Here is a 17,243-nt window from a genome sequence, read left to right as displayed (position 1 = left end):
AAAATGGCTTCAATTCCATACTATCTGCCATGACAGATTGTTCATGTGAAGTATTATTATTATTTTCTTACTGGGCTATGCTCTACAACAGGAAGAGGTGAAAAAACACCTGTTTCTTCTTTCCCTTCATCCAATCTATCAGTATATCATGTGTCATCTTGTAGTGTATTCAAGGCTTTGACAAGTTGTGTCATTTGTTCCTATGTTGATTGTTAGGAAGCGATATTTTTCAGCAGGTGTAGCAGGTAGTCCTCGACATACAACCAGGGGTGGTATTCAGCAGGTTCTCACCAGATCGGGCGAACCGGTAGCAAGGATTTGGAGTGGGTTGCCGAACCGGTAGTAAGTTCTGGCTGGCCACGCCCCTGACCCAGTCGCCCGGTCGTTACTGGCTCGCTTGCCCCGCCTGCCCAGTGCTCACTCACCCCGCCCACCTGACGCTTGCCCTTAAGGTATTTCTGTCTTTTTTTCACCTTCCAAAAATCAGCGGTTCATACGATCAGCTGTGTCAGATTCCCCTTGCTGAGGTCAGGAAGGCAAAAAAATGAAGGGAGGGGCTCAGCCCCCCTCCATTTTTTGTCTTCCTGAGCCCCAGAGGAACCTTGGGGGAGCAAAAACGTCCCCAGAGGCTCTTCTGGGGCCAGGAAGGTCCCAAAACAGAGCGTGGAGGGGTGCTGTGCGCCCTTCCCATGCTCTTTTATTTCCTGAGCCCTAGGGGAGCCTTCTGGGAACAAAAAGCCCCCAGAGGCTCTTTTGAGGCCCAGAAGGCCAAAAAATGGGTGGGGGGTGGCTGCAAACAGGCAAAAAGCGCCACGCCCACTCAATCACATGGCCATGCCCACCAAGCCACGCCCACAGAACCAGTAATAAAAAATTTGAATCCCACCACTGCATACAACCATAATGGAACTTGTCCATCACAGTCATATGTCATGATAGTCATAAGGCAGTTCACCCATACTATAAAATGCAGTCGTGTGACTGCAGGATGCTGCAAACTGCTGTAAATGCAGGCCGGTTGCCAGGCAGTCAAAATATGGTCATGTGACTACCAGCGAGGGGATGTCACAACTGCAGAACTAGGTCACAAGATCCCTTGGGAGGTCTCTCATAACTTTGAATGGGCACTAAGTGACCGGTCATAAGTCAAGGACTACCTGTAAAAATTTTGGGGAATTGTTCCATTATTTCTGCTCTTTCAATAAGCTTCTTCTGGGAGTCTTCTTGATGCTGCAGTAAATATTTCCTGTGTCTGGTTTAAAAATTCTCCATCCTCCATGTGATGATTAATTTGGCCTTCTCTTCTAAGGAGCAGTCAGCTTACACTTATAGCACGTACTTGTCTTCAAGGGGGAAAACCACCCTCAAATATGACACATCCCCTGCAGGTCATGAGAGCAGGTTCCTCACCATCCCTATGTTCCATCCAATACGCAACAAACAATTTACAAAGTTGGTTTCTGAGTAACTGGCTTCCCTATATGGCCTATGAAGATGCCCTACCTCTACCCACAGCAAGCAGAATTCCAGCTACACCCCAACATTACTCAAGAAACATTAAGCAAGCAAATACAGGAACACTCAGGACGCGGCCAGCAGTAGAAACAGCAATCATTCACCAGTCTCTCCAGTTTTTCCGCTTTTCTCTTCCCTCTTTTCTGCCTCTTTCCTCCTCTCTGTTGAATTCCTCTGCCTTATAGCTGTCTGCTCTTCTTATTCGTTTGCTTAATGGCCTCTCTGTTTGGGAACTAGCTCCCTTGTGTTTCAGTGTATAAAATGTTTTTCCATTAACTTTACGGTAGATAAGAAATGCATGTAAGCACATTGGCCAGGGGAAGGGGATACAGGAATTGAGCTAAATTTTGCCTTGTAGGATGGACTTAAATTTAACTTTTGAAATAGTCTGATTTACTTATATTTCTACAAATGAATCTGTACACTTAAGAAATAAATATTGTTGAATGTTTTCAAATGAAATTTCAACTGGGGTTTTGTATATTATTGTACATATAAAAAAAACAGCTTATGGTGACATACTGTTCATTTACATGCAGATCTGTGAAAAGCCCGGTGAATTGTTGCTGTGTGAAGCTCAGTGCTGTGGTGCTTTCCACCTGCAGTGCCTCGGGCTCTCAGAAATGCCAAAGGGCAAGTTTATCTGCACTGAATGTTCCACAGGTACAGTACTGGGTGGATGGAAAAGAACTTACTACCAAGCGGTGCTGTCTATCAGCTTGGCAGCCTTTGAAAAAAGGTTGGACCAATCAATGGAACATGGGGAACGATGGCTTGTTAGCCTTGATGGCAGTGTTGACTGCTCCTGAAGAACCTCTGCTGGAGGCTACTGAGCTTCCTTGTAAAGTTGGCTGGCCACTGTGAGAACAGACTGCTGGACTAGACAGTCCAGGGGTCTAATCCAGCAGGGCATTGCTTAGGTGCTTATATTCTTAGGTAAGTGTTTGAACTTGTTGCAAACAAGTGGTTTTCCTATGGGGAACAGGTGGCCTTGTGATCCTCTGAAATAGAATACATTTGAGCTCTTTTGAGGCCTTATCTCTGGATGACTCCTTCATTATAAACTTTGGTGGTTGTTGCTTCTGTATCTGAATGCCCCTATGTCTTGTTCTTGGTTTCTCCTTTAGGAGTTCACACGTGTTTTGTATGCAAGAATAGTGGGGAGAATGCAAAGCGTTGTTTACTTCCTCTGTGTGGCAAATACTACCATGAAGAGTGTATACAAAAATATCCTCCCACAGTCATGCAGAACAAGGGCTTTCGCTGCTCACTGCATATCTGTATGACGTGCCATGCTGCTAACCCAGCTAATATTTCTGCATCTAAAGGTACGTACAGGGGACTTCTTTATGTGGTCAGTTTAGTGATGCCAAAATTTGGAGCTAGACGTGGGTTTTATTTGTAGACAAGAGTCAGTAGACTTCTTTTTTAAATTTAAAATTAAAATTTGTTATTATTTCCAAGACATATTAACAATATATATATTTCTTTTTAGGTCGCTTGATGCGTTGTGTGCGGTGCCCTGTTGCATACCACTCAAATGATTTCTGCCTTGCTGCTGGGACGGTGATTCTTGCTTCCAACAGCATTATCTGCCCCAATCATTTTACCCCACGAAGGGGCTGTAGAAACCATGAGCATGTAAACGTCAGCTGGTGTTTTGTTTGCTCAGAAGGTAATGCATTGTTTGTTGGACGTGATGCATTGTATACATTTTAATGAAGACTTCTTTGTTGTTGTGTTGGAAGACACCTCTGAAGATAGGAGAGGGAATTTGTGATGGGTGTATCAGAATAATAAAGCAGAAATATCCTATATGTTATCCCCATGCGTAGTCTGATAAAATTAAACCTCAGCATAATCAGATGAGTTAGGGCTTGAGTGATCAGACGCTTCACTTATATATCTTAAGTTAAGTTTTACTCTGCATCTTTTCTGAAAAGTGTAGGGATGGTTCCTCCCTGACTCCTTTATCATCTTGTGAACTATTTGTAGTATGCAATTAGAAGAAAAATGCTGGCCAGTCTAAAAAGCAATCATAATCCTGCAAGGGCATCTCCATACCAATCAATGCTATAGCATTACATACCTGCATATTACACTGGCTTTAAGGCCTCTAATTATAAATCCTATTAACTGATGGCAACTCGGTTCTGATGACTGTGATAAATCCACCTTTCGTCCTTATAGGTGGTAGCCTTTTGTGCTGTGAGTCGTGCCCTGCTGCATTCCACCAGGAGTGTCTGAACATTGACATGCCAGAGGGGAACTGGTACTGTAATGACTGCAAGGCTGGCAAGAAGCCACACTATAAGGAAGTGTTCTGGGTGAAAGTGGGGCGCTACAGGTGAGGGAAAGAAGCCATTCATATTACACCTAAATTACTGAACTGAGCTGAACTGAATTCTTTAATTGGCCAAGTGTGATTGGACACACAAGGAATTTGTCTTGGGGCAAATGCTCTCAATATAGATAAAAGAAAAGATACATTCGTCAAGAGTCAAGAATCATCAGGTACAACACTTAATAATAGTCATAGGCTACAATAAGCAATCAAATCATACTAGGAAACAGTCAATATAAATCATAAGGATACAAGCAACAAAGTTACAGTCACAAGTGGGAGGGGATGGGTGATAAGGAATGATGAGAAGATTAATAGTAATAATAGTAGTGCAGACTTTGTAATAGTTGGACAGTGTTGAGGGAATTATTTGTTTAGCAGAGTGATGGCTAAACTGGATTACTGATCCTGTTTTAGATATAATCTGAGTCTGTCCATTAGAAGAAGAAATCACCACCATCTTTATAATTCAGGTAGTCCTCAACTTACAACAATTCATTCAGTGTCACGAGCTGTTTCGTCATAAAAGATGGCGGCGCCCAGTTCTTGATTGCAGGGCAGCGCTCCAGCTGATGTCGGAACCGGGCAGCGGCGTCTCAAAAGGTTGGGGATCCCTGACCATTAGAAGAAGAAATCACCACCATCTTTATAATTCAGGTAGTCCTCAACACAACAATTCATTTAGTAATCAGTTCGAAGTTACAACAGCACTGAAAAAGTGACTTATGACCATTTTTCACACTTACGACTGTGGCAGCATCCCCATTATCACGGGATCAAAATTCAGACACTTGGCAGCTGACTCATATTTATGACGGTTGCTGTGTCCCGAGGTCATGTGATCCTCTTTTGCGACCTTCTGACAAGCAAAGGCAATGGCAACTCCAGATCCACTTAACAACCAGGTTAGTAACTTATCAACTGCAGTGATTCACTTAACAACCGAGGCAATAAAGGACTCACTTAACAAATTTCTTACTTAACAACAGATATTTTGGCCTCAATTGAGGTCGTAAGTCGAGGACTACCTGAAATGACAATTAAGCTACCTTAACCACACGCGTGTGTTTTATCCTCAGTTTTTCCTGCTGAGGCTTTCACACTGTGAAGGGAACGTGTAAAGCGTCTGGTCTTGTCCTATTCTGTTGTGACTGAGTTAGCAAAGATGATGTGTATTTGAGAACAGAAGTTGTAGTAGACAAATCTATTCATTTTACCTTGTGTTCTTGATCATCAGGTGGTGGCCAGCTGAGATTTGCCACCCTAGGACCATTCCTATCAACATTCAGAAAATGAAACATGTCATTGGTGAATTCCCTGTTCTTTTTTTCGGATCAAATGATTACCTTTGGACTCACCAGGCTCGAGTGTTTCCTTATATGGAAGTAGATGTGAGCAGCAAGGATAAGTTACCAAAGGGAGTGGATGGCATTTATAAGAAGGGTAACTTACTTTAATTAAATCTAAGAAAGTGCTTAAATATCACAAAATCAAAAAGTACTTGGCCAATACTTCTGTGTTCTTATATGAGATATCAATTTACTTTATTATTTGTGGTCTCAGAACAAAGGTAAGCTAAAACATTGAAAATTTGATATTTGTCTTTTTATCACCGTTAATGAATCTGCCTGTGGGTTACTTATACCACGTGTCACTTTTGTGTGGGAATTCAGGACGTTATATTTGCTTTGATTTTGTTGAACTGAAGCCACCATAATAGTCTATAGATATGTGTCTCCCTCTTGAAGTCTTGTAATTGATTTGGGTCTTTAGCCACTGACCATACAAAGCAAACTTTACATCTCCCTCCATTCAGCCTAACTTCCCCCTTGGTTCAGACAGAGCATACTTCATTTCCCAAACTGCCCACATCTACATATCTCATTGCTGATGCTGGAAAGATGAATTTGAGTTGAAGCTTTGCATAGGTTAGGGTATATCCTCCTTTTTATTTTGGGGGCCTATTCACATTTATTCACATACAATTCTTCATACAAAAATTTTGAGAAACAATCCAGATTGCCAGAAAGGTATATAAAAGTGTCTGTCCACATATAATAAAAAAAAGCAATTCTTAACTTAGCTTTACAGGAAGCTGCTGTAAGATTTGAAGAATTAAAGGCACAGAAAGAACTGCGTCAGCTACAAGAAGACAAAAAGAATGATAAGAAACCTCCACCATACAAACATATTAAGGTGAGAATGCACAATGTAAGAGATCTGATAATACCTTAAATGTAATTGAGTGGTTAATGAGGTTGATTGTATGTGACTTTTGCAAGCCTTAACTGTATATTAAGCTTTAGTTTTAATCAGGAATTGCTGTCAACTAGTACATACAGTATATTTCATGCTTAGCTTAAACTTGCTGTTTCCTAATATCCAACTGCCCTATGGAAAGTCAATACTGAATATAAATTTAAAGAAAGAAATTATTGCAGTCTTTGCTATTGTGACATAGCACTGTTAAATGAACCCCACAAGTAGATTCCTCAACATTTTGTCCCATCTCATCCTATGCAAATTAGCTGTTAGCTACACTGAGTTGAACTTGGTGCTAACCTACAATAAAGTGTGTGTCTATGTGAGTGCATAATTGGAAGGCCAACTGAACTAACAGCCATTGTATGGTCACATAGAGGAAGTGAAAATATACTATTTCTTCTGGTGGTGGTAATAATAAAGTAGCACAAAGTATCCTCTGCATCTGTAAAAAAAATATTAGTAACTATTCCAACATTGTTTCTTCATCATTTATGCTGCTAAAAGTTACTTATCTTTCAGTGAATTGCAGTGTACTGCCAGACAGTGCATCTGAGTGATGTTTTCAAAATGTACACTTCCTAAGACAATGGGTTTTACTTCGAATTGTCTATTTCTGCTTGTAGATAAACAGGCCTGTGGGCAAAGTGCAGATCTTCACAGCAGATTTGTCTGAAATTCCACGCTGCAACTGCAAGCCCACAGATGAAAACCCCTGTGGCTTAGATTCAGAGTGTATTAATCGCATGCTGCTCTATGAATGCCACCCTGCAGTTTGTGTAGCTGGAGAACGCTGCCAAAACCAGTGTTTCACCAAGAGACAATATCCAGAAGTAGAAATTGTCCGTACTTTAGCACGTGGCTGGGGTTTACAAGCTAAGAGAGACATTAAAAAGGTACTTTTGCTTTTTTTATTTTCATTATAGTTACCACATATCTAAAAACAAAGAAAAAGCTCATTTTCTTGTTCTGATATAGATCATTAAGATATGGTAGAGGTTTTGTTTCTTAGGGTACGTTTTCTGCCTACATAGAGGTTAGATTATGCAACAATGGAATCTTAAATTACATCCCTCAAATCAGTGTATGTCAAAAATTCCTAAGATTGATTATACTGATTGCATTTCCTTGTGAATTATTTCCTTTTCCAGTGTCAGTTCTTTAAATTCTGATTTAAAAGACACAAATTGTCTATAGTAGCTCGCCGTTTCTGATACCCATTTTGTTACATCAAATTACTACTGAATATTCATAATATTCTTAAACTGTGCTATAAATTACGTGATCCTAAATTATTATATTAGGAAATAATTGAACAAATGTTTCTTAAAATATCTGCCAGTTTTAGTATAATAGCTACTACAGATACTTCAATAGTCAGGTTGTTGTAAGTGTTTAACAGTAGCCCTGAGAAAAAGCAGAATGGGAAACAGTAATATGTAAGCCCGTGTAGGCTTCTTAGATTTTGAATGGAAAATAGAATAGAAATAGAATAGAACAGAATTCTTTATTGGCCAAGTGTGATTGGACACACAACGAATTTGTCTTTGGTGCATATGCTCTCAGTGTAGATAAAAAGTGTAGATACATTTGTCAAGAATCATAAGGTCCAACACTTAGTGATAGTCATAGGTTACTATCTATGGTTTATATATCTTAAGTTTTTGCGGGTACTTACATGTATGGTATTCAGCTTTGCTCGGGTATTTTCCCACGTCATTGTAGTTGTGCTTTTAAAGTTGTAGCAATGTTTCGGCAGAATCTCATCTGCCATCATCAATACAGAAGCCTGATGATGGCAGATGAGATTCCTGCCAAACGCTGTACAACTTTAAAAGCACAACTACAATGACGTGAAAATAACGAGCAAAGCTGAATATCATACATACACATACATGTATGTATGTATGTATGTATGTATCTATGTATCTATGTATCTATGTATGTATGTATCTATGTATCTATGTATGTATGATATTGTTAAGATTTGTTAAGAATTGTTAAGAGCTCTAAAGTTCAAAAGTAGGGTGTTTTCTTTAACTGATTATATAAATAAGTTGGTTATACAGTATTTCACTTATGTTGGTTACCTGTGTGACAAATATATAGGCTGCTTGGGTCTCTCTAGCAGCCTCATAGCTTCTGGGTTTTCAAAAGGAACCATGTCTAGGCTTATTCTTATAGTAAGAGTGAGAACATTATTGAACATGAAACAGATTGGTGCCTCCTCTGACTTTTCTCAAAAAAGTAGCTTGTAATATTGACATTAATGAAGCACTTTTTTTTCCAAGTTTTGTAATCATAGCACTTACTTGTTCTTTCATTCCTGGGAATTTCAGGGTGAGTTTGTGAATGAGTATGTGGGAGAATTGATAGATGAAGAAGAATGTCGGGCCAGAATCTCCTATGCTCAAGAACATGATATCACCAACTTTTACATGCTGACCTTGGACAAGGTGGGTAAAAAAAATAGTTTGCTGTTCATTGAGTGACAGGTGGCTATATAAAAACAATGTTGTTTTATCATTTAGAGTATTTAATAGATTGCTAACAATCATTGAAAAAATAAATGCTCCTTTGATAAGTTTGTGCTCCCTGTGCTTTCTGAACTATTCAATTTGTCCACCTTTGTATTTTTTAAAATGCTCCTCATATAAGGTTAGTCTCAGCTATCTTTCTGAAAGATGTTATTCCATTTGGTGATTTTAGGATCGAATAATTGATGCTGGACCAAAGGGCAATTATGCTCGATTCATGAACCATTGTTGCCAGCCAAATTGTGAGACACAGAAGTGGTCAGTGAATGGAGATACTCGTGTTGGACTGTTTGCCCTTGAAAATATTAAAGCAGGTCAGTATGTCTCATAAAAGCTCTCTTTAGAAACATTGGGGGGGTCTTAAATGCTTAGCTTTTGCTGTCTGTTGAAGATTATAAAGCCCATTAAAAATATATTAGTGTTTAGAAGATAAGTTGTTCGGGTGGATAGTTTGTTCCTGAGTACGCGGACAGTCTTCCAGGCAGAACTGACTCATCCTGTCTCCATCTGCCATTTGTCTTTTTCCTTTACTTTTTCTTTGTTCATTTATTTCCTGTTGGCTGCAGATGCATGGTTCTTCATTTCTTTTCTCTAAATACCCCACATTGAAGGTTTCTCCCCCCCCCCTCACTTCATGTCTTCTTTTTCCCTTTCTCTGCTACTTTCCTGCATGGTTTTTGTTGCCAGGGTTTCTTTCATTTGCTTGGTTGAAGAAATCCTGCCTGCCTTGTTAGCATTAGTAAGACTCTACTTCTCTAGAAGCCTATAGAAGTCTTGTAGCTGCTGAAAGAGTTCTGAAAGGAGGAAAAATGATATAAAAGGAACAGCGAAGAAACAAAGATGCTTTATTTAGTGGAATTAGGTTCTACAAAGGCTTAATCTCTAATAATTGCATTATTAACCCATGGATACTGCTCTGTGTTGCAGTCATTCTGTTAGAAAAAATATATCACAGCTATACTTCAGAAACAGTACTGAGATAGGCTAATAGATCCTGCTTAACACAATAGAAATAGATTTCCCTCAGCATTTTTATTTTTTCTTCTGGTTTTATTTATTAAATTTATTGGCCGCCTATCTTACTACAGGATAACTCTGGATGGCTTACAATATTTAAACATAAAACCTACATGAAGAAAATACTCCAAAAATATAAAAATACAAAATACAATAGCTGGGGAGGGAGGGAGTAGGATGAGCAGGCGGGGGGACACGGGATGTGATATTACTGATTTCTTTCATTGCCAGGGACCGAGCTGACTTTTAACTACAATCTGGAATGTTTGGGGAATGGGAAAACAGTTTGCAAGTGTGGAGCACCAAACTGCAGTGGCTTCCTTGGAGTACGACCAAAGGTATAACAGTCTGACATCTTTGGATCCTTTTCCTTAGATGCAGTTATATACATATACTGGATACACAGGAATTGTTTATACTGCTGTTTTCCTCTACTATTTGTAATTTTATCCTGTTGATAAAAGTAGCATCCCTGTTGTCTATTCTGCATTATTTAAACAGGTGAAAGTACAAATTAAAATGAAAAAGGAGAGCGATTCTTGTTTTCCTTGTTAGATGTACACCTACTAAATGGACCAGCTAGGATTAGACATATCATTATGTACCTTACTTAAACAAGTTAAATAAAACTAGTTATACGAGAACAGGGATTTTTTTCCCCCATCCTGAAGAATTGCTCACTGGGATTTTTTTTCTGTCTTCAGAATCAGCCTCCTGCTACAGAAGAGAAATCTAAGAAATGTAAGAGGCGGCATGGAAAGCGCAAATCACAAACAGAAGTCACGAAAGAGCGGGAAGATGAATGTTTCAGTTGTGGAGATGGTGGGCAGTTGGTTTCCTGTAAGAGACCAGGCTGCCCCAAAGTCTACCATGCTGACTGCCTCAATTTGACTAGGCGACCTGCAGGTCAGTCATGTATTCTCATATTTTGTTACTGCACAAAGTATTTCCAGGATGAAAACGGTAGCTCATATGCATGTGAGGAAGACAAAGGCTAAAGTTTTGTTCTTTAAAATAAACCTATATAAAGATAGTTTTCTTTTAAGGTGTTCTATGTGTTTCTTCTCATAGAAACATCTTGCGTTAATGAATCAAAATCTAGGACAAAGTTAGAAAATGAAATTATTTCCTTCATACATTAAGTGCAGTACTAATAGAAAAAAAATCTTTTGGATGAATTGGAGTCAGTTATTTCCCCTATACCTTTTATTTCTCATTAAAGTATTCAGTTACAATTTCTGTCTACCCAATCTCTTGTAAACGATTCCTAGAGTTTGAATTTAATTGTTAATTGAATTTAATTTAATTGTTACCTGAAGCAGCATTATCATTAGAGTGAATTAGAATAAAGAACAAAGTCAGATCAAAAGAATTGAGGAAAGAAGCCCAGGGAGGCCAGACATATGCTTATGAGAAATTAAACAGCAATTAGTTGAAACCCACAGGAGGTTATACCACCTCTAACTTTTTTTTCTTGAGGTGGGAGAATCAGAAATGTTTATGTCTCTAGTTAAATTCTGTATTCCTTAAATTCCCTTTAGCCCATTCCTGGTCCTATAGGGTATAAATGGAACACATGTGAAAAAGCACATGTGTTCCATTGGAATGCAGTGACTGTTTGTATGCTAATGTTCCCTTGAAACTCCAGTACTCTAATGGCATGGGTCTGGAAAGAACCTCATCCCTGAATTTGAGAGAAACAATATACCCTTGCAAAGTGTTTTTTTCAGTGCTCCCTCCTTGCGGCACTAAGTAAAAATACTTCAGGTAAAGTAGAGGCATTTTATTAAGGGGGGAGGGGGGCTTGATACAGCGGACAGAATCAAACAATACATTGGATATTTACAATGTGTCAAAAGCACCAAATCAAACAATAAAAGACATTGATTAGATGCAAGGAAAGATAAACACCCTTACAATATGTGGCATCTTCTCCTTTCCTATCTGGGTTTGTTTTTTTTAGCACTTGCAGCACTCAAGGATTTCAGAATACAGTCCTATTGTTAAGTTTCTGAATAGGCTAATTTTGCACATCAAAGGAAATGCTTTGGCTCGAGGAAGAACAAGATTTCCTACACTTCAATAGGAGGCATGGTTGCCATGTTCAAATGCTAGTGTCACCTTAATTAAAAAGCTAATCATAAATGCTAAAATTCCAGGTTCCACTAAGGCCCTGATTGCTTCTGATCATAGGTATCCTTTCTTGTTCTATAGATGGAGGTTCCTGCAGTTGGAGCCAGGGCAAAATTGAAACACAATAATAAACAGTGGAATGAAACCATTGTATGTAGTGAATTGGCCTTTGTGGGTTATATCCTCTGTGGGTAATTTAATACCAGCATCTGGATGTCTGGGAATCTGGAGCTGAATTTAGCAAATTTCCCTGAACAGCTTTCACTAGTCAGGGTTTCCTTGCATCTTGATTTCAGGGACTTTCAGAAGCTGCCATCACTCATTTCAGTCATGCTTTTTCCTGTGCTGCAGGAAAGTGGGAATGTCCTTGGCATCAGTGTGACGTGTGTAACAAAGATGCAGCCTCCTTCTGCGAGATGTGTCCCCGATCATTCTGCAAACAGCATCGGGAAGGCATGCTGTTCATCTCCAAACTGGATGGACGCCTGTCATGCACAGAACATGATCCTTGTGGACCTAACCCTCTAGAGCCAGGAGAGATTCGTGAGTATGCGCCTCCCACAGAATCAGCAGCTGGCTGCCAAAACACTCAGCCATCAGACCAGCAGCCTGCAGCTACAGGCCCGAAATCTCAGTCCTCAGAGAGGCTTCCTCTGACTGTGTCTCTGAGGCTGCAATCCTCAGATAAACCACCTTCCTCTTCATTGGCTCTGAGGCTACAGTCCTCAGACAAGCCGCCTTCCTCGGTGGCCCTGAAGCTACAGCCCTCAGATAAACCACCCTCTACAATGGCACTGCGGCTTCAACCAGCAGACAAACTGCCCTCCACCCTGGCCCTGAGTTTAAAGCCCTCTGACAAATTGCCCTCCACCCTGGCCTTGAGGTTCAAGCCTTCAGACAAACTATCCTCTGCCCTGGCTCTGAGATTGCAGTCATCAGACAAGCCACTTTCGGCAGTGGCTCTTAGGCTACACCCCTCAGAGAAGTCAGCACCCACGGTGGCCCTCAGGCTGCGGGCCTCAGAAAAGCTAGCTTCCCCAGGGGCCCGGAAGGGGCAACCCCCCAAGAAGCTGTCCCCCACCATAGTTCGGGAGGAACAGTCCTCTGTTGCCACCGAGAAAAAGCCACCTGGATCTGAAACAGCAGCCAACTGCTCGGCCCTAGAGGCGCCCAGGAATTCAGACCCATCAGGGATGGGTCCTTCCCAGCCCCTATTGCTAGATAAGCGCCCCGCCACCCCACCGCCCCACGGGCCGGTAGTGGATAGAGCTGCAGAACCTGACTCTCTGAGGCCTGAGCCGCAGGGCAGGGCCATTTCTGTGGGGCCGCTGCCTCAGCCTTCAGGGAAGGCGGCCCCTTCACTGAGCCTGAAGCCGCAGCCGCCAGTCAGACCTGTCACCCCAGTGCCCCGAGGTCTAAGCCGTCAGAGAAGCTAGTCGCTCCGACCGGCTCACCGCCTCAGACGCCCAGCAGGCTGCCTACCCCTGTGGACACTCGGCCTGTACCATCTGACAAGCCTTCTACCGCCATGGGCCTGAGGCCTCAGCTCTCAGACAGGCTTCCTGCCCCACTAAACCCCAGGCCTTTGCTTTCAGAGAAAGCACTGCGGCCAGTCGACCAGAATGCTCAACCCAAAGAAAGAGGCTTTGTGACTGTGGAGCAGAACCCTCAGCCGAAAGAACGGACATCTGTATCTGGCGAGCAGTCTTGTCGGCCGACGGGGAAATGTCCACCCTTCCCAGGGCAAACCTCCTGTCCGCTAGAGAACTTGCAAATGCATGAAAAGACCTCTTGGCTTAGTGCAAAAGGGCTGCCATCCATGGAGCCATCTTTTTGGACAGCTGAGAAACTTCAGTCTCCTGAGCACAGTCTCTGTCCAGGCCAAGAAGCAATATCTGCACCCTCCACGGAGCAGACATTTTGGTCAACAGAGAGATTGTCTGCATTTGAACAACCCCCTTGGCCTGGAGGGGAAGCTCCTCTACCTTCTGGGCAAACCTCATGGCTGACCAGAAGCATTCAGACATTGGAGCAGATCTCTTGGCTCTCTGGGAAAACACAAACGCCTGTGGGGCAGGGCATCTTGCCTTTGTCTGAGCAAAATGCGGTGCTAGGACTGGACCAGGACTCCCCTGGCCACGAACCTCCTGAGTCTAAATCTAAGTGAAGCCAGTTTGAGGCCAGATGGGTCACCTATTTGTTTAGATTGGTTTTTAATTGTGTGGGAAAGGTTTTTGTTTGTTGTTTTCTTTTTAATTCACTTCCCCAGTTTCTTAACCTCCAGCAACATCCTGCTCAAGCTATACAGACGTATTTTAACTAAATGTCTATGATGCCCAACCAAGGAGCCAGAATGTAGGTGGTCTTTACCTTCATTTTGCAGACAATAATGCTGAAATAAAGGAATCCACTTGGGATAAAATATTTAATTCCATTAACCAGTTTACTAATTTTGTGAGTCTGAATCTAGGAACAGACTTGCGTTCCTAGATTATTCCCATGTAGCTCCAAAGAAATAGTTTGTTATCATAACAAACTTCCACACTTGGCCCCTCATATTTCCAAAATGTTTAACGAATGAATATTGAGATATTGAGAGCACAAAAGGAAATGCAGCAGATTTTTAGTCCTTAATTGTCATTCCTTGCAGTCTAACTGCTGTCAGGGTGGAGCTTTTCAAATGCAGGTGCTTTAAAAAAATAATAATACTTGAAGTTAGTTGAGGACCTCCGTTCTGCAAAACAGAAGAACTTGTGCCTCAATGAACCTATGTCTTACAGCGGGAATATTCAGAGATACTATCTGGTAGATTCTTTGGGACTTAAGCCTTTAGTGCAATGGCACTAGAGCTCCCTTTTCAACAGAATTTTGACCACTAAAGACAAGAGCAGATTAGAAAAATAAATACATTATTCGTCTAGCTTTCCAGTGCAGCATTGCTGTATTGGATTTTGTTTTGTTTTTACAGTTTGTTCACCAAAGTCATCTTGTAGTCAAACTGATAGTCAGTGTGGACAAATAAAACTAATCTTCCTCTTTTCCATGGCAAATCAGCTTAAAAATAATGTTTGCATTATGTATGGGTGTATTTCTAAATTATAAGCTAATTCAGAAAACTAAACAGTTGACGATCGATATGAGAATACATGTTCAAGATGAAAAATGAATATTACTATTCTGATTAGTGTCTAGCTTAGCAAGCTAGTGGGGTGTTGTCTCCTGCAACACCCCACCTACACAAAATTGACTTGAATTTAGTGGGGAAGCCCTAAGGTGTCCTGTTGCTTAAAGAGAGAGATAGCTAAGGTTATAGTTCTCACACTGGAACTTGAAGAGCTCTAGCTCTTGCCTGAGGTTCTCGTTCTTTTTTCTGTACTTTCCAGTTAATGCAACATTTTAGACCCGACTGGTTGCTAGGTTGGTAATACTGTTTTTCCATTAAGAGAGGAAGCATTTAGTATTACATAAACAGGCAGATATATTATCTGCACCACAGAAATATAGCTTGCAATGGTACTGATGGTGGTTTCTTTAAACTGTAGCTGGGGAATCAAATAAATTATTACTTTACCCTGTATATGGCAATATTATTCACCTGCAGGGCCTTCATATATCTAATATGGCTTCCATTTCATACTACAAAATCAGCAAACTATTTGACCATTTTTAGAATGCCACCCTGTTCTATTTTGCCTAGGCATCTGAACTGTCACAGACTGTTAAGCTCCAGTTTGAAGTAAAAACCTTTTGAATAGCTCCTATTTGGTCCTCTTTAGATGTTCACATTATGGTACAGAGCAGAAATTCTAACTCTGACCCAATCTAGAGCCTTTCATCTTGGAATAGGTAACTTTGGGGTATTCAGGGCCTGTAGGCAGTCATCAATGTTGCAGTGGCAGTTCAAATTCAAATCCATTACTTTTTTTCAATGTTGGCTTTCCACAATGACAATATCTACTCGACACTGCGAAATATTCCCCACCTGGTTGTGCATCTCATCCTCTTCTTTGATTCATTTCATTCTCTCCAAGTACAGCTAATGACTTTGTAAAAAGCATTATGACTAAATGGAACCTTAGTGCTTAAAGTTGGTTTTCCTTGAACACCTGCAGGCCGAGCGCTGCTAATTGCTGAAAATGGCGAAATGCAAACACCTTTTGTTTCTGCGTGATTCCTGCACAAAAGGAAACAGGACAGTTCTTCTGAATGAGACAGATACAAGAAACCAAGGGCATTTTACCAAAACTTTTTAAAATGAAAAGACCCACCTTTTTGAACAATCAAGCAAGTCAAGCCAATCATGAGGCTCAGCATATTAAGCATTTCTCATGTGGAAACAAAACGAGGCTCTAAATTTTATGTTTCTAGGCCTTCCCGTGAACTGGACTTTATCATGTAGATTGTGTGTTTAGGGCTTCCTTTGTGCCAGCCCCTGCCGTCCCTTCACAGCTGTACTTGTAAGAAGAGAGATATCTGCACTGCTTTATCCAACTTGGTTCTTGCAATGTCATGTGTTTTTAACTAGGTATTTGTTTCATGGAAAAAAATAAACTGTGAATATTTTTGGTGGAGGCTATTTTAAAACTCAGAACTTTTAATTTTGAATTCTTTTCTTCAGATTCCTAGGGATCATGTAGGTGACTGTAAGAACTGGGATTTAAGTAGCAGCACATTCTGAATCTTTGGCTAGGAACTCATGATTGAACTAAATTAAACTTTTCAAGTGGTATTTCCAAACAATTGACTTGTTTAATATTACACCTTTCCTCTTTTCAGTCTCCTTAAGCTAAACTTGTTTAAAGTACAATGTTGTTAACTGAACTAAGCAATGAAATAGAAAACATTGCAAAAGTATAGCCGAAGCAACTTGAATATTTTATCAAACACAACAGACATTTCCAAGTTCAGAGGTTAATGTCCAGTTCATTAAGCTAAGTAAAGACACTACAAAGTGTAACGTCAGGAAAATATGAGGCATAAGGAGGAATCACCACCCAGGTCTTGGTTAGTATAAGGTAAGGTCTCTATAACCAGATGACCACATGAGGCAGGAAATTCTTCATTAGAAGCAACACTGGTCAACTAGTGTTTGCCATCAGTCCAAAAGAAAAGAGCAAATAAGGGTTGGAAAACATAGTTGATAAACAGTTGAAAGGGCTAAAATAGTCTTGAATTTAAAGTTGATTGGGCATATTTACTCTGCTGTTGAGTAATGGTATCTTGCTGGAATTGTGGGCAAAGTGATGTGCCTATGTACAAATATTTTACTTTGCTATCATGTTTATTTTAGAAGAAGAGATGGTCTATAATTAAGAATCTGGTCTAGGGTCGTGCAATTTTGGTAGATGGAGGTCTGAGATTGTATTTTGCCTTTGAAGAAGGCACATTCCAAAAAATAAACAGATTGGGGAATTGAGAACAATCTGAGCTAGAAT

At 40.6% G+C, this 17,243-nt stretch overlaps 1 protein-coding gene across 1 annotated transcript in view; it reads left to right on the top strand.

Moving 5' to 3' along the window:
• Positions 1–16,907, top strand: part of NSD1 (nuclear receptor binding SET domain protein 1) — a 71,197-nt gene extending 54,290 nt beyond the window's left edge. Inside the window, 13 exon segments of the mRNA XM_026673395.2 lie at positions 2,055–2,178; positions 2,643–2,843; positions 3,011–3,190; positions 3,706–3,862; positions 5,097–5,302; positions 5,943–6,055; positions 6,748–7,017; positions 8,461–8,577; positions 8,831–8,972; positions 9,907–10,013; positions 10,380–10,581; positions 12,160–13,215; positions 13,218–16,907. Coding sequence (XP_026529180.2) covers positions 2,055–2,178; positions 2,643–2,843; positions 3,011–3,190; positions 3,706–3,862; positions 5,097–5,302; positions 5,943–6,055; positions 6,748–7,017; positions 8,461–8,577; positions 8,831–8,972; positions 9,907–10,013; positions 10,380–10,581; positions 12,160–13,215; positions 13,218–13,975 — 3,633 coding nt within the window. The 3' untranslated portion in view covers positions 13,976–16,907.
• The last annotated feature ends 336 nt before the right edge of the window (positions 16,908–17,243 follow it).

Source organism: Notechis scutatus, chromosome 2 (genome assembly GCF_049901735.1).
Source record: "Notechis scutatus isolate UNSWTSFEM ecotype Mainland chromosome 2, rNotScu1.2, whole genome shotgun sequence".
In the NCBI taxonomy this organism is placed as follows: Eukaryota; Metazoa; Chordata; class Lepidosauria; order Squamata; family Elapidae; genus Notechis; species Notechis scutatus.
This window is presented reverse-complemented; position numbering and strand designations above follow the sequence as displayed.